Here is a 25,761-nt window from a genome sequence, read left to right as displayed (position 1 = left end):
AATAGGCTGGTTTTGATACAATATTTGCATTAGTAACCTTGTACAGGTATGGTACCTGTTATACAGAATGCTAGGAAACTGGGGTTTTCTGGTAAATGGGTCTTTCCTTAATTTGTATCTTCATACCTTAGGTCTACTAGAAAAATATTAATAGGCTGGTTTGGATCAAGTACAATGTACTGTTTTATTATTACAGAAAAAAAGAAAATAATTTCTAATGGCCTTTCCCTAATTAGGAGCTTTCTGGATAACGGGTTTCCAGATAATGTATCCCATACCTGTATAATGAATCCTTACTGGATGTAAAGCAATTCCATTGAGTTTAATTACGTTTAAATGATTTTTAGCAGACTTGACGTATGGAGATCTAGATTACAGATAAACTGATAATTCCAGATCCACAGCATTCTGGTTAACAGGTGCCAAACCTGTATACAAGTATCCATAGTATATATATATCTATATACATAGTATATGCTAATAACATTAGTGAAAATGAGTCTAGTTACTGAGCCAACTGGTTACTTAAGTACCCCGGTATTGCCAAATATGGCTGCAGGGAGCTAGACAACACATGCATTACATATCATAAGCAAAGACTGGTTTTATTGCCATGACATCACCAAAACATTATATTGTGTGATGCCCTAGAAATAAAATTTCTGCAAATGATCAGGTTACAAGGTTGCTATATCCTCAGATGTTCCTGTCTTGTGCTTAGTACAGAGGAATACCTTTTATAATGCCTCACTATATGGACTATGAAAAAAACCTTAGGAGTTGTTGCTGCTTCCAATTCTTTTATGTGGACCCATGCACAAGTGGATTTAGTACATGCAATAGAGAAATGCCTAATTTCAGATCAGATCAGGGTAATTTTTAATGGTTGCTGGGTCAAGAGCAAAAAAGATTTCAAGGTAGTCTTAAATAGACTATCCAATTTCAGTTCCTTCAGTTTATGTTTAAGTATGAATGGAGTGGTGCAGGGCAACAGCATTGGGCAAGATTGATTTGAAATTCCAGTTGTCAATTTCATCCTGGGGCCCACTAGACCAGTGCCACAAAGGAGACCCTTTGGTATTCCAGTAAGGAAGTGGAGACTGAAATGTCCGTTCATTAACCCCTTCCTTTGCCCAAACCCCCTGTATTCATCTGTCAAGCTTGGCAGGTGGATTTCAAGCATCTGGAGTACCATGTAAACAGTATCTACAAAGGGTTTTGGACATTTTGGGTTAAAGAGGGTTCAATTTAGTGGGCCTACATTTGTTCAGTGCTACAAGGATACACAGAACTGTACAATTTTACAAAATAGAAACTTATACACCGGAAGATGAGATTTTAATAAATAATAGCAAATTAATAATTAAGTGCCATGTGGTAAAAGACACATCAGGGAAGGAATCCCTGCCCCATAGAGCTTACAATTTAAGATATGTGAAATATATGAATCAATGATCTGTATGAACTAGAAAAAAATGTTTATCTCATATTTATTAACCTTCAGGCTATGGTCCTAGGTATCTAGGTGAACAAATAGGCATTCTACCCAAATGTTATATCAATGGTCTTTAGGGTGAGCTCTCCGCCATCATCCTCCGGCCAACTGTTTTAGGGCCTATAGTTTGAGGACCACAAACTGTTTTTCTAGCAGCCCAGTTTGATATCTTTTTCTTCTGTACAGCAAATTAAGTAAAACAGTACCTATGTCGTGGTGGGCTACGTACAGTAGGTCAAGCTGAAGTACATAATAAAAAATGTTTTTAAAAGCAGGGCCCCAGGAATATTGATATTCTTACCTCTGTATAGTAGCTTCTGTTCTAGCCTGGGTTTATGGCATTATGGTATTTTTTTCTCTATAGCTGATGTTATGGTTGGGGTTGCAATCTATAGATTCATTTCATATTTCAACGGGAACAATATTTTCATGCACTCCTATATCTAAAATTTGCTGTCTTTTCTCTAATTAACAGTTCTGAAACATCATCACTTAACAACTAATTATGTAAATCCACCAAATACTAACTGGCAAATTAACTGTTGTAGATTTGTAGAACATGGTTGCACAGAAACCAGTACAGTAGGATCAGAAATAGTTCCACCTCAGGGCACAACATACAAATCTACTTGGAGTAAAACACATTGTACGAAAAACAGGGCTCTTTCCTCCCCTTTTGGGGATCTTGCACCTTGCCCCATTTTGGTAAATAAACCTCTATTCTTGATGTCTTATTCCATATATGGAGTCCAAATTCCCCATGTCTCTTTTGGAGGTAAAACTGCAGGCTAGCACAGTTATGAAGTAGCAGGTAGCCATGAAATGTGTAGACAATACTAACTCACTGATATATCTTAATCATCACAATTTTATAGAATGTCATGAAACTACATAATTAGTGAGTTAAAACTTCATCCATGCTATGCAAAGCAAATAATACAACACAAACCGGATGGTTAAACACAAAGGGACGTGGACCTTTAAACACTTCGGGCACATTTATTAAAGTTTTAAATTAGATCTCACCAAATATAACGTACTTTCTGTTCATTTGTATGGGAGTTTTACAAGTGAACTTTAATTTGGGATTTACCATAATACCATATTTATCAGTGGATAAACTATATTTATCAGTGGATAAATATGGGTTAAAAACCCATAGGAATAAATACCTATCATATTCCCCAAAACTTTTTAAACCTATAAAAAAACATATGCATCAAAGATATATAAATGCAGGTTATATGTTCTTGTTAAAAATTATTGTTGTTATTTTTTGACAGGCAGCAGAGAAACAGCCTTTGTCTACGCTATTTCCTATGCTGGAGTAGTCTATGCAATTACCCGAGCCTGCAGCCAAGGAGAGCTCAAATCATGTAATTGTGACCCAAAAAAAAGAGGCCGCTCAAAGGATGAAAGAGGAGAGTTTGATTGGGGAGGCTGCAGTGATCACATTGACTTTGGAATAAAATTTGCCAAAGATTTTGTGGATGCCAAGGAGAAAAGATTGAAAGATGCACGGGCTTTGATGAACTTGCACAATAACCGCTGTGGGAGAATGGTAAGTCTTGCTGAGCTGTGCACTGAGAGAAGTGGAAATTAATGAAAAATTGGATCCCTATAATATTAAATGGCAGCAAGCACTACAGTGAGGTTTATTTTTCTTTGAGCAATATTAGACCAAAGAGTAAATAGCACTATATTATGTCTGCAGAGATGGTAAGCAAAGGACAGGATCCTCATTCCCTCCAGATGTGGCCATATGTCCAGATCTGCAAGCTCACATCTAAACTATTAAAGCGATTAATGCTATTTGGAAAGAATCCACTGGAGGCTAAAACAGCAAATATTTTGTGTAATAAATACATTTCAGTGCTGGATAATTTATAATGCTTCAGCACAGAGAGAATAAATAGTTGTGGTTTTAATGGAAGTCATGAGATAAAAGTGGAAAGGTGGTGGTTTATGTTAGACAAGCAGATTTTCTTTGCCCACCTTATAGCTTTATACGCAAATGGGATGTCATGGACTGATTTCCAAGATTGTTATCAAATGATTAGTGATGTGACAATTAATTTAATTGGGCACATGTAAACCCTATTATGTTAAAAAACAAATGTAGCAATGCACCATTTTTTCCCTTCCTTGTATAGGCAAGCACTTCATAAACCCTGCTTTCAACATCTTTACTGCATCACTCTTGTAACTTTTATTTAGTTAGAAATTACAATATATTACAGTAAAACTGAGTATAAAAACAAAAGATTGTGAAAGACTTAAATATCAATAGACTTGGCTTTTTTTCCTATCTTACAGGCAGTAAAACGATTTATGAATCTTGAATGTAAGTGCCACGGGGTCAGCGGGTCTTGTACTTTAAGGACTTGTTGGCGTGCCATGTCAGACTTCCGAAAAACAGGAGATTTTCTCAGGCGAAAATACAATGGGGCAATACAAGTCACAATGAATCAAGATGGAAGTGGGTTTGCTGTGGCAAATCAGAACTTTAGAAAAGCTACCAAAAAGGATCTGGTCTACTTTGAAAACTCCCCTGATTATTGCGTTATGGACAAAACAGCAGGTACATTCTTTATTATAAACTCTAACTGTAGAAACAGAATTTAGCATTTGTGAATACTATACAGAACAGCATGGGAGAAAGGTTGCGCCATGTTGGAGAAGAAATATTGAACATAAAAATATAGTTTTAATATTTTTTTTTCTACAATTACCAGGTAAACAAACAGTCATTGCATTGCCATATCATTTATCTCTTACTAGGATACAGTTTCAAAATATATTATTGCATTTTTCCAAATCTAAAAATAGTGCTACTTTTTCTGCATAGAAAGCGCCTATAATAGAAGGACTGGTAAAATGAATAGGGCAGCAAAACAACATTTTGTTTTTATAAACAGCGATAATGTCTCTTGCAGCAGCATGCTAAAAGTACTAGTTTTATGACAAAGCCCATTTAGATAGGCAGCACCACGACACCCCCCTCCCCTTGAATTTTTCCATTTACCTCTCCTGCCCCTCTATATCCAGGCAGAGCAGTTCAAGAGCTGAAGATCCTCTGTAAGTTCATTTTTTTTCAAATGTCCTACAAAAGTTACAAGCAGGAGTCATTATCTTTAAACACAGAGATAAATATAGATAGCAAAAATATTATGTCTACGTAATGCAAAGGTAAGACAGTTTTTTTTTAAATAAGGGCATGTGGGCACCATGGGCAGCAATACAGAAGGTTTAGAGTTCTTGTTACTTCAACTATAACATTGTAAATGAGAAATGAGCACTATTTTCTGTCCAAATATCAGGTATGTCAGGCAATGGAAGAACCCATAACAGACTGAAGGACACAAGTTGCACAACCCTTATTTACACAATGTTTGCCTTCAGATAGGGCCCCAGCCTTATGTGCACTGAGATTCAATTTAAAGGGCAAATCAACCCCAAAATAAAAAATTGCCAAATAAAAGAAAACATAATTCTAAAAAACTTTCCAATATACTGTACATTTATTAAACGTTTCAGTGCTTTTAATGTTATTTGTAAAAACAATTGCTGTTAAAAGCAGCATTTGCTTAACTCCTGCTTGTTACTTTTTAAACAATGTTGCAAAAGTCTTCCAGCAAAGACAGGTCTGTTAATCAGCTGCCTTGCCTTACGTTGTATAGACAGTCTGAGCCATCAGGGCAGAAAATAGAAAGTGACAGATAAACACTGCTTTCAATAGCAATACATATACAAATAACTTAAAAACCATAGAAAATATGTAATGAATGTACAGTATATTGCAAACTTGCTTAGAATTACGTTTTCTTTTATTAGGCAAATTTTTATTGTGGGGTTTACTTGCCCGTTAAGCACTGGCATCTCAAATACACAAAGACCCCTGACAACCACACACAGGGCCCAGTGTAAGTACCAGTCTATAGCAGCTTATAGCAGACCCTCTGCCAAATTTGGCACACTTCTTGTTTCCTGGAGCCTTTTCTTCTAGCATAATAAGAATAGACATATGAAATAATGAATGCATGGTAAGATTAACCAAAGAGCCAAAACTTCATGAGATATGAAATCTTGTGGAAAAATGATATTTTACTTTTTGAATCCAATTGGCTAAGAAGAAATCGTTTTTTGAGCCATTGTACTTGTTTTAGACATCCCAAGGGCATGTTGTTTAATGTTTTTAATGGGTGTTTAATCCTTTCACTCTTCCAGTGCTCCAGGGAACTAGGGAAGGCCACAGAGAAAGATCAAAAGGAGTTTATTATCAAAGGAATGTAATGTCTTCAGGCCCGGCATGTAGTCAGGAGGAAAAGTCCTGTGGGTGTCACAGCTAAAAAGGTCACTCTTACACAAGTGTATAGCTGTTGCCTGATTGTGCCATTACTATTTATTTATAATATATAATTAAACAGTAAAAAAACGTATTACCAGTAGGCAAGAAACAAAGAAAAAATGTTTGTACCACTTTTCAGTGTGTTAATTCACCCTGAGTGTGCCTGTCTGATTTATCTAGCTTAAATTTGTAATCAATTATATTATTAAGGGTATAAGAGTTGAGGTGGCAGCAGAGGTGTGCCCTTGCTGATATACATGTGAACTTTACTGCAACTGGTGAAGGTACTTTCAAGAGCCAATATGTTTCATTAGCTGGCAAATGCCTAGTGGTCCCTAAGTGACTAGTTAAGCGTGCTTAGTAAAGCTTCAGGTGGTATCTCCTATGTATGTGTCACGGATTACATTTAGCTACAGACCATTTCAGGAGACATTTACTTGGTACTCACTAGCCTTAGTAAAATAACAAATGTGTTTCTAAAAAGCTTAGGTAACGGCAACTGTAAAAGTTATAATTCTTAAGGCATTATTTCAATCACAATGCTTATATCTCCCCTCTATATTTGTATTTTCCTTAGCGAGAACCGATCAGGTCTAATAAAACAATACTAGACCTCCACGTTATAAGACCACCATAATTTTGAATCATAAACTGGGCTAATTCAGTACTATTCTTAGCTACAGTAAACGGCAGTGGAGATGTAAACCATGTTTTCCTTTCCGTAACTGCAGAACAATTACAATATGTCACTTAAACCATTACTGTTCTTTCTTCAGGATCCCTGGGCACTGCCGGCAGGGTATGCGACAAAGTTTCTAGAGGAACAGATGGCTGCGAGGTCATGTGCTGTGGACGGGGCTATGACACAACCCGTGTCACACGTATTACTAAATGCGAGTGCAAATTTCACTGGTGCTGTGCAGTGCGTTGCAAAGAATGTGAGGAGACTGTGGATGTGCATACATGCAAGGCACCAAAGAGAGCGGAATGGCTAGACCAAACATGAACCCTTACATTTTCCCTACTGGACAAGATGCTGCAGGCCCCGCAGAATTCTGGGTGTAAGTGTAGTCCAGCTGCATGGCTTCTTATTTAAGTAATTCTGCAAGGCACTAAAAAACAGGACTTCACTTTCCAGGATATACTGCGGTCCTTAAGATCTAGGTCAACAGTAAACCAGATATTTCTGTATAAGAAGTTTAAAACAAAAGCAATGGACCACATGCTGTTCTCTCGGAACAGCTGGTGGTAGACCACAGACCTTCAAAATTTATAGGTCTCTTTTTACCATAGCTGTTGCTTCCATAACGGAGGTTCATTCTTCTATCCAAACTGCTTTGAAAGATGCTACAAACATTCATAAATGAATTGAGAAAGTAACACAAGATCAATAAAATAATATAGGCCCAGATTATACAATGAGGTCATTATTGTTCTAGGAAATAATTAGGAAGCTCTGCAACAAGGTTTTAAAACAACCCTTGATGTTTATGCAAGATATATAACTATAAAAACATTACCAAAACTAACTTAAGAGATCTCATCAATTGATACATTTCATAAAGAAATAACTGACAGACCCCATGTACATCATTTGTATGCTTGGACTTTGTGCCTTCCATTAGGGGAATTTCTTTTCTCCGCTGGTACATTATACTGAGAGCTGCTTACAAGTCAGCGGGATTTTATACAATTCTTCATGAACTTCAAGATGGTACGCAGCACGAGCTGTGAAAAATCCCCTTTGCCGACTTAACAGTTTAAAAACATTTGAATTTCAAGATGGAGGACTTTGGATGTAACTGAGAGAAACTCAGTTTTGTAAACTTGCTTCTTGTATGTTGTGTATATGCTTTAATATTTTTTTTTTTTAAATACATATAAACTTATATTGCAAACATATTTTCTTGTGATTATCTTCTGATCCTTTATGCATAAAAGCTTTCCAATATCAGCCTTATTGTGAATGGTACAGCGAAGATGATTGAATGTGGTACCCAAATTAAAACGTTGAAATAAAGAACATATGCTGTTTCTCTCAAGCACATGCTGAAGAAAAGTTTAAAGTTACGTTTAGAAGTCTGCAATATTGCTATTTAAATATTCTTGAACCATTTGAGAATTTTAACATTTTTATTTTTCATTCAATTTTATTTAAATGTTTCAACTTAAAGTAACAAGAAATCATTTAGGAACCTTTTTGATATTAACTGGATTTCTGCATTAATTGTTCATAAAAAATAGTCTATACATCAACTAAGTCACAAACAAAAGGTATTATTACAATGACCTCACCAAACCTGGTCGGGAGTGTAGAGTAGGTGGGTGAAAGCCTGTCCTTCATGTTGCCAAAAAGCAGGCAGTAAGTAACACCCCCCTCCCAGGGCCATTTGTGTTTTTGCTCCCTAGCTTGTGCATTAATTGTGGAAATTCATTTAGTATGGAAGGCTTGATGTAAAGTGCAACAAATTGTGTATTTATCCCGTTGCACCCTAGCTTCCATAAGTTAAATGAACACTATAGACAAACGTATTCTGTTTAAACTAATAAGATGCAATTTTCGTTCTCCTTGTCAAAACTGAACACAATAGGGGTGATTTACAATGCACCACAGTGTGAAAAATGCAAAAAAAACAAAAATAGCTTCTTTTTTTTTTTGCACTTTGCACACTACATGGTGTTCTTAAAGAATGGCCACCAACCTCGGCATTCAAAGCCCAGAAACCAGCATTAGTTAGCCCTGTAGGATGTGGGGATGGGACAGTTTTCCCATATCCCCCTAACTTGCATGTGATGCAGACACAGAAATTTGGAAGCAGCACTGCCTTGGATCAAATAAACTATTGCCCAGACCCCCTTGATGTTGGTAATACAGACAAGTGCAGATGATCAACAAGTGGCAAGGGTGCCCATTCTGGGATGCCAGATCCTAGACATTGGAAAAGTAGAGGCGATATACAGTATACTCAAATGCATATTAGAGCTCTATACACTGTTTCAACCATTCATGTCCAGGCATTTGAGCAGACTTTTTTTTTTTTTTGTTTGAACATGTTTGACATTGTTTTACATAGCAAGAAAAAACTTGTAGCTTAGGGAGATTTACCTTGTAATAGTAGCTGATGTACAAGATCTGTCAGCAGTGATGCTTTTTTCATATGTTATGCATTTAGAGTGAATAACATGGTGGCAAAAAGACATGGTGAGTCTCAGTTACCCAGCCCCAGGGGCAAGCAGAAGTGCTGGGATGTCATATATCTTACATATATACATTTTGTAAACCTGCAAATATTTAGTGCCAAAATTTTTAGTGAATACACAGTGTGTGTTACAAAAGAAAAAATAAATTAGCAAGAATTAGTATATATTGACCCTCTATACCAGTGTATACCAGTGTATCCCAGTCAGTGGCTGGAGGAGGAGGAGGTTGTAGCAGCTAAAGATCAGTTTGGGCCAGATATCAGGAGATTGTATTTTACTCTCAATACTACCCTAACCCTAACTTTTAGTATGATGTAGAGCAATTGGTTTTAATTTTTTATTATTTGTGGTTTTTAAATTATTTATATGTTATATTCAGAAGCTCTCCAGTTTGCAGTTTCATCTGGTTGCTAGGGTCCAAATTACCCTAGTAATCATACATTGATTTTAATAGGAGACTGGGATTTGAATAGAAGAGGGCCTGAATAGAAAGATGAGAAATAAGAAGTATCAATAATAATACATTTGGAGCCTTACAGAGCTTTTGTTTTTTACATTGGGTCACTGACCTCAATTTGGAAGCTTGAAAAGAAAAAATAATGGCCAGTTGAAAAGATGCTTAGAATTAGCCATTTTACAACCAACTAAAAGTTAACTTAAAGGTGAACCACCCCTATAAGTAATACTTAAGTCAGTGCTCAATTTGACTGGGTGCATATCCTCGTGGTCACCATCCATCAAGGTTTAACACCATAAATTTTAACAGCACTATATAGGAAATCCTTTATTCTCACCAAAACTGGTTTAGAGCGCAACGTTGTTTGATAAAAGACTGCAATAGGCCTGAAACATTGCTTTTGGAGTCTAAGTCAGTTTTGGTAAAAATAAAAGCTTTTTTTTTTTTTAGAAAATGAAGTTGCGTTGCATGAGTGCTGTTGAATTTGATGCTGAGTCATTTAGGGAAAGATTTGGAGTTAACACTGGAGTGCTAGTTATGCTAAATTATTATGAAGCTATTATCAAGCTATTTCTGTGTACTTCGAATAGGCCAAAATTTGATTTATTTGTTTTAGCCTATGGGGGAACCTACTAAAACATATTTGGAGTCATTTGGTGGACTTTGAAAAAGTTTTTTTTGATAATCTTTGAATTGGAGTAGATCAAATATGATCTTACTTTGATTCGAACGATTCGAATATAGCCTATTCACCCGCAGAATTTTTTTTTCGATTTTTTAAATAAATTTTGGTTGGTCTTTTTTTTTTCTTAGAATTTCAAAGTTATGGGAGTTCAAAAAACTCCCATTACTTTGAAATTCGACCCTTGATAAATCTGCTCCTATGTGTGTTTTAACAGAGGCAATTCTCAGCATTGTCTAAGGTAGGGTATTTGGTAGCCACAAAAAGAGGCTGCTACTAGTAGCTCTGTGTGTCTTCGTCCTTACGCTGCATTGTTAGAGTGGATAGTTTCCCAGATAGTGAGTATGGTTCCGTAGGGGGATCAGAACACTAGAATCAGGACTCAATCTGAAGCCTAATTTGGGTAAAAACTGGGGTGGTTGCTGATCTGCTGTTCTGGTTATTCCTGGAAGAAAATGTTAGTTAATTTGATATTTAGGTTGAATTCTTATGTGCTCATAGGGATATTCTCTGAAGCATCTAAAGGAATTACCAGTCCATTGTTTTAATTAGGTAGACGAACGCTACAACATACTTTATTTAAGACTTTATTTTAACTAATGGAACTACTACTTTCCACTCATTTTCAGAGCAGGATTTCTCTTCACAGCACCCAGAGTTCAGCATCCTCCAATTTCAGGTCCAACTGTCTTGACCATTAACTTAGGACTTCTTATTACTCTCTTAGTAAGTAGTCAAATCGTGTTTGTTCTAGAGCAATTTCTACCCAGAACACAACGAACACTAATGTTAGTACTAATGTAACACTATTCGCTATCTACAATTTCCTCCAGGGCACCGCACACTTTATCACTACCTCAGTAACATAGTAAGTTAGATTTAAAAAAAGACCATCAAGTTCAAACTATTAACTCTATTTTAACCTGCCTATATATATTACTTACAATGCCCTCCCCTAAGTTATTAATGAACAAGTTAAATAAAAGAGGACCCAATACAGAGCCCTGAGGGACCCCACTAAGAACCTTACTCCAAGTAGAGAATGTACCATTAACAACCACCCTCTGTACCTGATCCTGTAGCCAGTTTCCTATACATGTGCAAGCGACTTCATTAAGCCCAACAGATCTTAGTTTAGAAATCTCATAAGATTAGTCACCCTCCTTACTGTACTACACTGTATTTCTGTATGTCTCTGGATTTTCTTGCCCACATTCTGCAAAGCTATGTGACTTTAAGTTTTTCTGCCCCAAAAGCAATCTTCTCCAAGGGCCCAGTTGGATAAGCTTATATAATAACCGCCTCTTTCAGAAACCTTTCATTACAATTCTTCACCTGCAACTTTACAATGAAATCTCTCATGAGAAGGACAATGAATAACTCCTGTTCAGTGTTGTTACCCCTAACTGTAGTAAAGTTTTGAAAATATGTACAGTATGTTATTACTGTTATACAGTAAAACACTAAATACCAGTGTCACTTCTTATTTCTTGTAGGCTGCATGTCCAAACTGATATTAGTGCTGAATTATGTATGTGTGCAGTGCACTCCACAATGATGTATGCATCGGTGTCATAACTTGTGTGCATGCAGGAAATAGCAAACTGCTTACATGGAACACAACAAATTACTCATGCTACCTTCAAATTTTTTTGATTGACCATGCTACAAAAATGTTCATGTTTATCTGCTGAATGCAAACCCTGATAGTTAATAAATATGAATTGTGTAAAACAGTTTTATAGATAGAACAGTTGTACATTACATTCAGTTTTTCTGACAGATAGTGTGATCTTTTCCACAATTGATCAAAAGCACACGTTTACTTATTGTTTGACACCGAGGCTTTACTCTAAACAACAAGCACTTTATTTCCAGACATAGAAAACTGCAGTTCTATCTGCCTCTGGGACAGATTTATTGGGATGTTTGAACTAATATTTGTGTAACCTGTTGGAGACCCTGGTGAGGGAGATTATTTTTGATTTGAGAATACAAGCCCATTAATTCTAAACATGAGGGGAATAAGGCTGTAGCCAAAGGATTTTTAACTCCTTGATTTTTACAGGATTCTTCAGTGTCTTCCAACACGCACAAACTGTGGGATAGTTGGGATGTTAGGATTTGTGAATTACTTATTAAACACATTGTGGTGACACACAAGGTGAAATGAAGCGAAAAGGCTGAATATTTTAAGTAAAGTATATTGTGGTCACAACGTACAAAAATATTGTTTTATATCCAAGACATTTTCTTCTGGTATTACTACTAGTAGTATTAAATTAAAGAATAGCCTATGTTATTTTAGAAAGGATTTTTCCCATATCTACAGCATTTTATAATTCGAACATTCCAACACCATCTACAATGTTATACAGAGGAAGGCATATTCTGTAAAAAGAGCTGTTGGGTAAAGATGATCTGGGACCCGCCAGCCTGTATTAGTATTATGTATTGTCTTTTCTTGTCTTTTTCAAGTGGCATCTCTGTTGTAATATGCTTGCCATAATTTTGACTTGAGCTGAATAATTTTTATCTGCACAAAATTAGGATAATTGGTGGAAACTACAGCAGCAATATCAGAAATATAGATGATAGATTTGTATTAATAAAACAAACATTAAAAAAAGAAATATTTTGCAGATCTCACCTAGTTTTAATATGCCAAAAGGTTTAAATGAATGATTGTGTTAGTTTGTCAGGTATCTGCTGTTGTTCTTTGCATTTGAAAGCCCAATTGTCAATCACTGCTATCTCAGACCATAGGAAACTTACCTCCTGCACCTGTGGAACTTCTGAAGGGCTATCCAGGTCAAAACTGCCTGCCTGATTTTCCAAATTGGAAATTTTTAGTATTTTCTGAGATTGATGTGGCAATCATCCAATTGCAGATTGCTATGCTTTAGCCCCACCCCTGTGACATCAGAAGCCCATCCCTCTCCTCCCCTTATATATTTTTACATAGTTATCATATCACCCATTAAGCGCCTCTTCTCCAGAGTGAACAACCCCAACTTAAACGCGGCTGCTAGACTCATTCATCTAGCTCGCCGCTCAACATCAGCTGCTCCCATATGTATGTCCCTTCACTGGCTCCCAATCTCTTCTAGAATCAAATTCAAATTACTTACACTCACATTCAAGGCCCTTAATAATGTAACCCCTCCCTATATTTCATCTCTAATATCCAAATACACTCCTTCACAAAACCTACGCTCTGCTTCTGATCTTCGCCTCACTTCTCCTCTGATCACTTCTGCCCATTCTCGTCTACAAGACTTCTCTCGGACTTCTGCTTTTCTCTGGAACTCTCTGCCCCGAGCTGTCAGACTTTCTCCTTCTTTCCAAACTTTCAAGCGTTCCTTAAAGACCCATCTGTTTAAAGAGGCTTATTCGATGTACCTTAATTAATCATTGCGGTATCAAAAATGACAAAGTGTTTATATAATCCTAATGTCTCAATTGTACCCTAACCTTTTAGTTTGTAAACTCTAATCTCTAGGTCCTTCTAACCCTATTGTACTCTGTAATCCTTGTTTTTTATCCACCATTTATTCCCTGTTTGCTATAACTGCAGTAAAGCACTGCGTATCTTGACAGCGCTATATAAATAAATGATGATGATGATAACTTGGCCAGTCTTTCCTCATAGCCAAGGTTTTCCATACTTTTTACCTGCTTGGTTGCCCTTCTCTGTACCCTCTCTAATTCAATAATATCCTGTTGGAGCACTGGAGATCAAAACTGTATGACAAATTCTAGATGGGGCCATACAAGTGCTCTATACAGTGGAAGAATGACCTCTTCCTGCCGTGAATCAATGCCCCTTTTAATACAGCTCAATACCTTATTTGCCCTTGATGCTGCTGACTGTTTGCTACATCCAAGTTTATTATCTACAAGAGGTCCAATGTCCTTTTCCATAATGGATTTGCCTAGTGCAGTCCCATTAAGGGTATAAGTGGCTTGGATATTTTTACATCCCAGGTGCATGACTTTACATTTATCAACATTGAATCTCATTTGCCACTTAGTTGCCCAGATTGCCAGTTTATCAAGATCGTGTTGCAAGGATGCCACATCCTGGATGGAATTAATTGGGCTGGATAGTTTTGTGTCATCTGTAAACACTGATACATTACTTACAACACCCTCCCCTAAGTCATTAATGAACAAGTTAAATAAAAGAGGACCCAATACCGAGCCCTGAGGGACCCCACTGAGAACCTTACTCCAAGTAGAGAACGTACCATTAACAACCACCCTCTGTACTCGATCCTGTAGACAGTTTCCTATCCATGTGCAAATTACTTCATTAAGCCCAACAGACCTTAGTTTAGAAAGCAGTCATTTGTCAGGCACAGCATCAAATGCTTTGGCAAAATCCAAATAGATCACATCTACTCCCCCCACTGTCCAGCATCTTACTTACCTCATCATAAAAAGCAATACAATTTGTCTGACATGACAATATCCTTCATAAAGCCATGCTGATTGCTGCTCATAATGCCATTCACTAGGACAAAATTTTGAATGTGATCCCTTAACAAGCCTTCAAATAATTTGGCCACCACAGATGTCAAATTTACTGTCCTATAATTGCCAGATTGTAATCCCTTTTTAAATATTGGAATAACATCATCTTTTCTCCAATCCATAGGCACCATACTAGATGAAAGTGAATCTGAGAAAATCAGAAATAGGGGCTGGTCTAAAACTGAACTAAGCTCTCTTAGAACCAGGCGATGTATGCCATCAGGCCCTAGAGCCTTGTTTACATTAATTGTTATTAAAGCTTTATGAATCATATCCTGAGTCAGCCACTGACTAGATTGAGCTGAGCCATTAGTGCAGCTATAAAGTGAGCCTGGGAACCCAGACTCCTCTATTGTATACACTGAAGAAAATAACTTATTTATCACATTTGCCTTTTCTGTATCTGTTACAACCATACTGGTACCATTATTTAATGGAGCAATACTCTCAACCCACATCTTTTTACTATTAATATACTTAAAAACTTTTTGTGCTTAGCCTCAGTCGCAATGCCAAAAATTACAACCATTTCTGTTCTGTGTTTTTAGCTGAAAACATAATGCCCCAATCAATGCTCTAAATTGTAGCCCTCAAGGCACTAACATTAGCTTTTCTGAAATTCATGTTTTTTGTTGTATATTTGTTTTTTTTTATGCACCAGAGATTAAATGATATAACATTATGGTCACTATTTTCCAAGGGTTCAATGACTTGCACATTTGCTATAAGTTCTGGGTCATTAGAGATCACTAGATGCAGAATATATTTTTTTCTGGTTGGCTCCTCAACAACCTGTGCCATAAAATTGTCATGCAACAAGTTTATAAACTTGTTCCCATTAACTGACCTGGCAGTACTGTTGCTCCAGTGAATATCTGGGTAATTAAAATCCCCCATTATCATTACTTTACCCATACTAGCAGCCTTTTCTATTTGCCACAGGAGCTTAGCCTCCTCACTCACATTAGGAGGTCTATAGCATACTCCTACAATTAATTTGCTTGATCCTTTACAATTGGTTAACTCCACCCATAAGATTTCTGCCCCCTCATTTTCTAACATCACCTCCTCCTTGAATCCTGCCTAACTAATAGACAATAGACTAACTAATAAACAAAGTATAGCCACCGATATTAACTGCCCATTCATGCGACTCATCAAGTTTCGGCCACACCAATCACATCATATTTTCCCTCCAGCACCTCCAGCTCTTCCATTTTACCAGTCAGACTCCTTGCACTTGCAAAAATACACTTAATACTGGTACCATATTGAACAAATGACATGAGGTCCTTCCTATCCTTAACAGTAGTCCAACCAAACCTCCTCCCCCATTTCCCCTTCCTCTGCTCACTATCTCATCTATCCTGTCTTCCACTGAATCATTTACTGAACCCTCCTCCCCACGCCTAGTTTAAAATCTCCTCCAAACCCTTTAGCCATCTTCTCTCCCAAAACAGCTGCATCATCATCATTGTATTGCAGCCCATCCTTAGCTGCTGTAGCAGCCTGTAGCCGACACAGTAATCAGCCCAGTCCTCCAAAAAACCAAAACGCTTCTCCCTACACCAATCTCTCAGCCACGCATTAATCTCCCTAACCTCCCGCTGTCTTCTTAGCATTGCGCATGGCACAGGTAATATCTCTGAGAAAATTACCTTGGAAGTCCTTGCCCTCAACTTTACACCTAGTTTTTTAAAATTGTTCTTGAGGACTTCACCACCTCCTCTAACTTTGTCATTGGTACCTATGTGTACCAAGACCGCTGGGTCTTCCCCAGCCCCTCATAATAATCTGTCCACTAGTTTCACCACATGCCAAACCATAGCACAGGCAAGAAGCAGACTGTTCTGCATGAAGGGTTCTTGCGGCAGATTACCCTATCCACCTTTCGGATAACTGAATCCCCTATAACTAAAACCTGCCTTTCCTTCCTTGCACTTCCCCCACCACCTGTATTAGAGCCACTGCCTCCCAGGGTGCTCTAAAGTCAGTCTGCTCCATACATGCCAGTTCAGCGCTTTCCTCCCCAGCATCTTCAGCCTAAATGGTGAATCTGTTGTTTTGGTCAAGCTGTGGTCCAGCCCACCTACCCTTTTGTCCCCTACTTCCCCTGTAACAAACCTGTCTCCCTTAGTCTCCACTGCCCCTTCTTCACCCCTACCACACTGGCCCCTACCAGTGGTTGTTCTGTGAGTCTGCTTTCCTCCCATGCATTTGCCAATGCCCTCAGTGCTGCCAGTTCCCCCCTTAGAGTCTGCAGTTCAGATTCCAAGATGAAAACCCACCAACATCTCTCACATGTAAATACTGCATGGAACTGCTGCTCCAACACCACATACATGTGACAAGACACACACTGAGTAGTACCAGCAAACCAACTCAAAAATGCACTCATATTTACACTGGTTACTTACAGTCTCCCAAGTGCCTTAAGGTTTTTAACGCTGCTTAACACTTAATTCACATGCAACACTTAAATCACAGCATTACTGGATTTTTAGTGATTTTCTCTTATTCTGCGTTATTCTTTATTTTAATTTTGGTATTTATAGTAGTTTATTGTTTTGCAAAAATACTCAAATGGGATATTAAATTATTAAAAAACACTAACATCAATTACATTAGCTGAATCGCATCCTCCCAAACTCTTTTTCAGAAATGTAGGATTTTTGGCTTTCACGAACAATGTAGAAAAATCGCACACCCTCAAAGAGATCAGCCCGGTGCACAATATTAGAGGGTCAGCAACCTCACAACTGGATATAGAAGAATATCGGCACACGAGGCACGTTGCAGGGAACAACCTGCTCGTTTATTATGCGGTGATGCAACGTTTCGGGGGACACTCCCCTTTGTCCCCTTTTTGGCTTTCACAGCCTCCATGGTAGCTTTATTACACAATCAGCCTTCCGACTTTATGGCTGGTGCAGTGAACCCTAATTTTTTTGCAGCAAATCCATGCCTGCCTCACCCCTCACTTATTTACAAGCATACTCTACAGGGGACATGCCAGATCTCCTATAACATATATTTGTTGCTATGCCTCTACATCCTGGTTTGTTTTAACTATGAGACGTTTGGCAGTTCACAAAATATTTATGCGGGGCTTATTATCCATTCTCACCACAACATCTAATCACTTTTAGCAGTTATGTAGCTTTCCAGTGCTCATTTTCATTTACAATGGCCTAAAAGTTCAGTTAGTTTATGTACAGGACACTTTTTCTCATTGTAGATTAGATTTCAACTACAGTGTGCTTCAGGCCACAACCTTTCTGCATATTTTTAGTTAAGCATGCCTTCTAGTCCCTCATAAATGGCATTGCCATATAGAGAGAGAGAGAGAGAGAGAAAGAGAGAGAGAGAGCACAGCACAGATGTTTTTCATTCAGTTAATGCTGCCTTATGTGCATGAGTCTATCTACAGTACACATCCAACCATTTAATCAGTAGAAAAGACTAGTGTCTACGCCCACAGGCCAATACTCACTCTTCACTTACCATTCTTAAGTACAGGGAAACCACAAAATGTAATATTCTGCATGAAACCCTGTGCAATTAGTATCCTCACGAAAGCTCGGGCAGTCAGAAATGGGCCCCATAGAGTTTATAGAATCTTAGGTACAACTTGCCACACATAATGGGCCACTGTCTCAAGGGGTGTCTTAATCAAAACCTATTAGCATCATCTCTGGTTGGTTAATGCCCTCACAGTTGAATGCACCTTGGAGATACTGTATCTTGACAGTATAACTGGCAGCTTAATATGTATATTGGTGCTATAAGACAATCACTTTTTTTACTAGTTTATTGAACACTCAGGGCCATAAGAGTGAAGTACATGGTGAAAAGGTTAATATTGCATTTAATGTTTTTTTAAGGCCTACTTGTCTACCACATCTGTTGCAATCACTCGTAGACAGAAGCTTCTACAGATATATTCTAGCCAGAGCACAAATGTAGGCACATCCCCTGTAGGCTTTAGCTTCAGCTGTTTAACGTCAGTCAATAACTTTTCTGTATCCTCATGCTCTGCATAAGGGACAGTAAGGATGTTAATAACCTAATTAGCAGTTTATGTTATATGGTTTAAACCTGAGCACAGTGTGTCAAGGATTAGGTAAGGGGCGCTGTAGAGACTAAAGGGAAAGGGCGAGTCCTAGAGGCAGGAGCTGTATGTGCCTAGGGAACACTTGAAGGGAAAGCAGGAACAGGTTGATGAGGACGAAGAGTCAGTCTGGATCAGGTGAAGAACAGGACGGAGAGGGCGGAGATCAGGACTGGACTGGACTAGGCAGGAAGAAGAGGGCGACGACTCAACAGGAACAGACTGGACGGGGCAGGAGTGGAATAGGAACAGACTGGATGGGACAGGACGGAGCGGGCGTAGATCAGTTCAAACTGGGGATAGAGTGCAGAGGGAGACTAGAGCAAGAGAGGACTGGAGCAGGATAGCAAGAGAGGACTGGAGCAGGATAGCAAAGGGTTACAAGGTGAGACAAGGTCAGTACAAGGTGAAGTCAGGGCAAGGTACAAGGTGGAACAGGAAGCAGAAATCAGGAACAAGCAAGGCAGGGTCAAGGTTGGGAAGGTACAAGATAGGGTAAAGCAAGACAAGACAAGGACAGGCAGACAAGGCAAGGCAAGGCGGAATAATAAGGGAAAAGGGGCAAGAGCTAGAACTACCTAGTTAGGGGCGCTGCCGCAGTACTAAGGAGGAAACATGCAATGCTCTGGCCAGGAGTGTTCTAAGTGCTGCCCTTAAATAGGGAAGAGTCAGCCCTGATTGGCTGATTAAACTAGGCAGCAGCTGGGTTGGGGCTACAGAGGCCAAACAGGCTGCAGCTGAGCTGGGGCTGGGGCTGGAGAGGCCAATCAGGCGGCAGCTGGGCTTGGGCTGGAGAAACCAGGTTACACATAGCGAGCAACCCTACAGGCTGCTCACCTGGCCAAATGGTTAAGGTATCGAGCCAGAAACCCAAAGGTCCCCGGCTCGAATCCCAGCAATACCTGACACAGTGTTAGCTGCAGGAGCACAGAAAGGCTCAATAATCTGCTACAACACACCACGGACAGTGCATTTGGCTATCGCAGGAGTTACCTTTAACTTGCAGCATGCATTTATACCTAGGACAGTTCTGAACTTTGTTTTGAGCAGAAGTTTGAGTGATCCATTAAAATAGAATACAACAGTTCCTTGGTGAAAGTCATGGTTCTTCAAAAATTCACACAGCCAATCTACTACATAACGTCCTACTTAGTTCTGTCCCACACTCATAAGATGTAACTAGAGAGGTACATTTCCTGAAGAAAATGTGAGTGGTGCTTGCCGTGGCAAAACTCAGGCCCCCCATATATGTTGGGTGTCTTGCCCAGTCGCCCCTGGTGCCTAGAGAGTACACAAAGTCGGTAGAATCCGGATTAAACCGGTGAAATTTAAAGCCAACCAAATTTTACCATTGAAATCAATCCAAACAAACTGGCTATTTTTGGCTCCGCCCACTTTTAAAAATTTGCAACCCAGTCACCAAATGGACCAAGTTTGAGCACTCTTACATTAACAGTGTAAGAATGACAGGAATTTAAATATTCCCATTGAATAGCGTTAGGTAAAATTTGATTGGCTGTCTTAAGCTCCGCCCATTTTTCTGAATTTTAACCCCAGTTACCTAGTCATGGTCAGTGCCAAGTTTGGGGCCTCCGGTTTTAAAACTGTGAGAACGGCGGTAATCAAAAATTTTACATTGAAGTCAATAGGTGAAAACGGATTGGCTGTTTATGGCTCCACCCACTTTTCCTAAATTTTGACCGCAGTCACCCAGTGAGTAATTGAGCCAAGTTTGGTACACCTAGCATTTAAACCGTGATAATAGCAGCAGTTTATCATTTTTCATTAAGGTCAAAGGCTGAAATCTGATTGGCTGTTGTTGCCCCGCCCCTTTTTTTCCTAATTGTGAACCACAGTCACTCAGTGACTAACATACCAAAGTTTGGGAATGCTGTCATTTAATGTGTAAAAATGGCAGCATTTCTATTTTTTTCTATTGAAAATCAATGAATGAAATTTGATTGGTTGTTGGTGGCTCTGCCCACTTTTTCTAAACTTGAAGTGGAAACCCCCAGCGACCACATTTGTGATATTCAAGGTCCCTGACATCAATACTGAGAGAATGGCAGCCTTCTTAATTTTTCCCATTAAAACCAATCAAAGAAATCTGATTGGTTGGTTTTGGCTCCACCCACTTTTCTTAATTTTAATCCCAGTCCCCCAGTGACCAACTGTGCCAACTTTGAGGAGGCTGCCATTAACCGTCTAAGAGCGGCAGCAGTTTAAAATTTTCCTATTTAATTGAATGGCTGAAATTTGATTGGCTGTTGTAGACTCCGCCCACTTTTTGTAAATTTTGGCCGCAGTCACCCAGTGACCCACGGTGCCAAGTTTGGGAGCTCTGGCTTTATTACTGTGAGAATTACAGCTGTTTACATTTTCTCATTGAAGTCAATAGGGAAAATCTGATTGGTTGTTTGCGGCTCCGCTCACTTTTTTGGGTCCCCAAAATAGGACAGAAAAGTCACAACACCCCATTCCCGAATAAGCTGAACAGTTTGACACCTCATTCATGGGTCTGCGACAAACTAATTATTCGATAAATTCCCCATTATAAGTCAATGGGGCAAATTTGGGGACCTCTCCTGCCCCGGGGGTAAAACTTATACCCTCGTGTGGGGTATCATCTGACACAGGTCGCAAACCTCTTCAAATGTGGTAAATTTAACGTTTCTACAAGATTCCCTCTCTGCGCTAGAATCCGTCAAAAGTTGGCCTCAATGTTAATCTATGGGACTTTTCGGGGTGGTTAATTGCCCCCGCAAGGGGCAATTAACCACCCACCCCTTAGAAACTTCATACCACACCATTCCCGATTAAGCCGCACGATTTGACACCTCATTCATGGGTCTAGGACAAACGGTGCGGGACTAGTTACGCGCCAAACTTTCATACGGAAGAAGAATAAAAATAAGTTTGCAAGATAACAGTAGTGATGCTTTGCTTCGCAAGCACCACTAATTAATTCTAAAAAAATTTACAGTCAGCCCAGATGTTATTCAGCAACAGACATGACACCTTATAATTACTAAACTAGTATTAGACTCACCTTCTTGGAGTATAGTAAACACTGATTCTAATGCCAATAGTGTTATCTTTTAAAATCTTCCTGTATATGTGTGTTCAGCAGTCAAATAAATGATGTGTAAAATAGGGAAACCATGCATTCTTCACAGTATTACTGTGTAGTTCCTGTGAAATTTCATTTGAAAACTAAGGAGGTTATTTACTAACCTCAAATTTATCTGGTCGGGCTTTTTGTGGCAAAAACTTGAATTTTATGTGAAAAAATGCTGCAAAAAGCCAGAATCCAAAAATCTGCCATCTCAAACCTGTTGAGGTCATGTATAAGTATATGGCAGATGTCCCTATCCAAAAATTGGAAGTTATCGTGGTTTGTGCTGGGTTCAGCCTGATAATTCAATATTTTCTGGGGTTTCTACAGAAACCTGCAAAAATCAAACGATTCTAGAAAAAAGTCAGAAAAATTGTACAATTTGGATTTTTACTCTATTTTATCAGGTTTTTTCCCTGATCAACTTTATTCAAGTTATTTTATTAATAAATAAGACAAAATTGGGGATCGGGATTTTAGTAAATAACCCCCTTAAAAAGGGGTCAATTGTTTAACTCTTAAACAATTCTCACGTCTGTAATATAAAAAAATGTATATACTAGTTTACTTGTTATATTACAAATGATATGGTAGTAGGCATACTATCATAGAATGTATAGGCATAATCTTTGTTCAACCTAAATAGTTTGGAATGATGGCTAACCAAAAATGAGATCAGAAATTATGTGATAGACTGTTTTTTTTTTGTCCAGGTATATACATATTCAGCAGAAGGAAAGATATTGCACAAAACAATACATTATACTAATGCCTACTTTTTTTTTTAAAATATTCTTATGTTGTCCATGTTTTGGTTAGAAACAGGGAAGCATATAATAATAGAGGACTTAATTCCAGATAGTTCTGAAGAATTAAAGTGACCCCCTGGGTGTTTGTTTTGAAACATACCATTTTTTTACTGCTTTTGTTATTTTAAAGCTATTGAGAAAAAAAAAGCAGTAAAACTCTTTAGTAAAGTTTTCTTAGTTGATAAACAAGGATTCTACAGCTCATTGTAAAGCAAGGCACAACAGACAATGGGGTTCCTAATCCAGATCATTTGAAACCCAACTCAAATCAGCTTCTCAGTGGGGATTCCAGCACAATACCTGTCTTAGCCTATAAATAAATACAGATTCAGAATTTCATGTAATAAACTTGGCTTAAGAGTTCAATAGTAATTAACACATATAATATACTATAATACTTCACACAATATAATATTCCACACACCTACAGTATAAAGGTGAATTGTACCTATAGGTCCTATACCTTATGGGAGGTAGGTATACTAAAGTTGCACAAGCCTTTGAAATAAGATTCTGCTCCCCTGTGAACAGTGAAGTTGAAGTTATATTAAAACACAAATACGGATTCTCTGGACCACATTCTACCCAAGGGGGTCATGCAGTGACCTTTGTTGCTCTCCATCGTTGATACAAAGGCTCTCAGCAGGGCCAGACCTGTTGACATAGAACACATGGCACATTAATGGGAATGGGAAGTTTGTTTTATCACCTGAAAATGCCTTGATAATACTATTATCAATACAGGTATGGGATATGTTATACAGAATAATTGGAGCCTGGGGTTTTCCAGATAAGGGTTATTTCTGTAATTTGGAGCTCTACAAAAAATCATGTAAATTAACCCAATAAGACTGTTGCCAGCAGCAGGGATTACTAATATGTTAGATGGGATTAAGTACTGTATAAGGTACTGTTTTATTACTACAAAGGAAAATTTTTAAATTATCTGTTTAAATCGGAGTCTATGGGATATGGCCTTCTCATAATTCAGATCTTTTTGGATAATGGTTTCTGGGAAATGGATCCCATACCTGTAATAAGTTTTAGGCAATTGTGCCATATACTTTTATGATTGTAACACCCAGGGTCCTGTTTGTGATGATTCAGTTCCTGGTGAGAGTTAAAGACTAGAACACTTATTCAGTGGAGTTATAACTGTTCCCTGTTACATCCAGTGCATTTCATACGCCTCATACTATACACTTTGGGTGTTATTTACTAAACTCCAAATGCAAATTTGGGATTTTTTTTTTTATAAAATCTGACTTTTAAAAAATCACAAATTTTTCTGAATTTATTAAACCCAGAGGATGGAAAAGTCAGAAACTGAAAATCCGACATCTCAGACCTGTTGAGGTTTTTGATGTGCGCTGGGTTTGGTGCAATACACAATCTAGTCTGAGGGATTTAATGTCAACTTCTGATTTCTATGAACAGACCTTTATGAGTGTGCTTATAGGTCGTACAAAGTAAAAAAAAAAATATGTATTTTCAAGGTTGCATCTAATAAGTAAAAGTGTTTTAAACAAGAGCTATTTTATGTGGTACAATTTTATCATCAGTGTTCATGGATATAGTTTCCCTTTCCATAAGCACTAGCGTGCAGAAATTTTGCACTCTGTTTCTCTTAAATAAAAAGAGCAAAGGATTTATTGATTACTCGTTATAGCAGCTGTACTGTCCTGCTTGATTCTGAAGTATTGCTCTTACATGCCTCTACTTTCTGTTTTGCTTACAGTGCAATCAGTGTCTGGTACCTATTTATGTAATAAGCTGGAAACCGTTTTTCAGAAAAATTTGTACAGCAAAAATCTAAACATTTCAGTGGTACAATGAGTAACAAATGATGTTCTTATAAAAAAATACACCCTGTGGCATAGAAATGGTAATGGCAAAACAAGGTTTTATGTAAACTTGACATTACAAGAGTTAGAGATATTTTATAACAAAGTGAAAATGTTAGCAATAAATAACAATCTCTCTCATAAATGTAGACAATAGGAGAGAGCTTGAAAGGTATATCATTGGTGATATCTTAAATGACCAGTAACACCATAAAGTGAAAATATTAGTTTTTTATGTCTAAAGTTTGTATTTGTTCATCCAGCATATACAAACAAGATATTTCTTGGCAACAAATGTTCTACTTTACTTAAGAAAGGCATGGATGGTTTTGGAGCCCTCTTTTTTTTATTCTTATACATAAAGATAACTATTCTACACAGTATAAGTTTCTACTATTTCTTTAAAGGAGAAGTAAAATTTAAAGTGGGACTATCGTGAAAATTAATAATATAAGCTTCCTCATACTGAAGTAAGAAACTTTCTAAATACAATTAATTAAAAATTCTGTATTGTTTCTGAAATAATCAAGTTTATATTCATTATACCTCTCTCAGCATCTGTTTCTCTTCATTCTGTCTTCATGCAGCAGTTGGGTGACAGATATTCATTGACAGTTAGATCTTATATATATCTTATTGGGGGCTCCTTTTGTCTAGAAGATGCATTAGAGCTCACTCAGATAACTGATTCCGGTAGAAACAGAATCTTTTGCACAAATTCTGCATTTAGATAGACATGATTTCTGGTGATTTTAGTAGAGTGAGCTCTAATACATCTTCTAGGCAAAAGAAGCCCCCCTATAAGATATATTGGAGCTAACTGTCGGTGAATATCTGACACCCAACTGCTGCATGAAGACAGAATGAGGAGAAACAGATGTGGAGAGAGAAACATAGAAGACAAACTTGATTATTTCAGAAACTGTAGAGATTTTTTAATTGAATGTATTTACAAAGTTTCTTATTTCAGTATGGTGCTTATATAAAATTTACATTTTTGCTATAGTTCCCCTTTAACTAAAAAAGTAGGCTAGAAATATTGCACATTATGTTTTGGGCTTCTGCACTAGCCCAAGGCAACCACAGCCCTTTAGTAGTAAAGATATGTGTCTCTGAATATGCCCCAGTAGCTGCCCATCTTCTTTTCTGCTGATTCACTGCAC

General features: G+C 37.9%; 1 protein-coding gene across 1 annotated transcript in view; it reads left to right on the top strand.

The window, feature by feature from the left end:
• Window positions 1-6,849, top strand: part of wnt2b.L (Wnt family member 2B L homeolog) — a 42,645-nt gene extending 35,796 nt beyond the window's left edge. The window contains 3 exon segments of the mRNA NM_001085810.1: window positions 2,779-3,056; window positions 3,812-4,076; window positions 6,620-6,849. Coding sequence (NP_001079279.1) covers window positions 2,779-3,056; window positions 3,812-4,076; window positions 6,620-6,849 — 773 coding nt within the window.
• The last annotated feature ends 18,912 nt before the right edge of the window (window positions 6,850-25,761 follow it).

Source organism: Xenopus laevis, chromosome 2L, assembly GCF_017654675.1.
Source record: "Xenopus laevis strain J_2021 chromosome 2L, Xenopus_laevis_v10.1, whole genome shotgun sequence".
Taxonomy (NCBI): Eukaryota; Metazoa; Chordata; class Amphibia; order Anura; family Pipidae; genus Xenopus; species Xenopus laevis.
The sequence above is the reverse complement of the archived record's forward strand: the minus strand, read 5'-3'. Positions and strand labels throughout refer to the sequence as shown.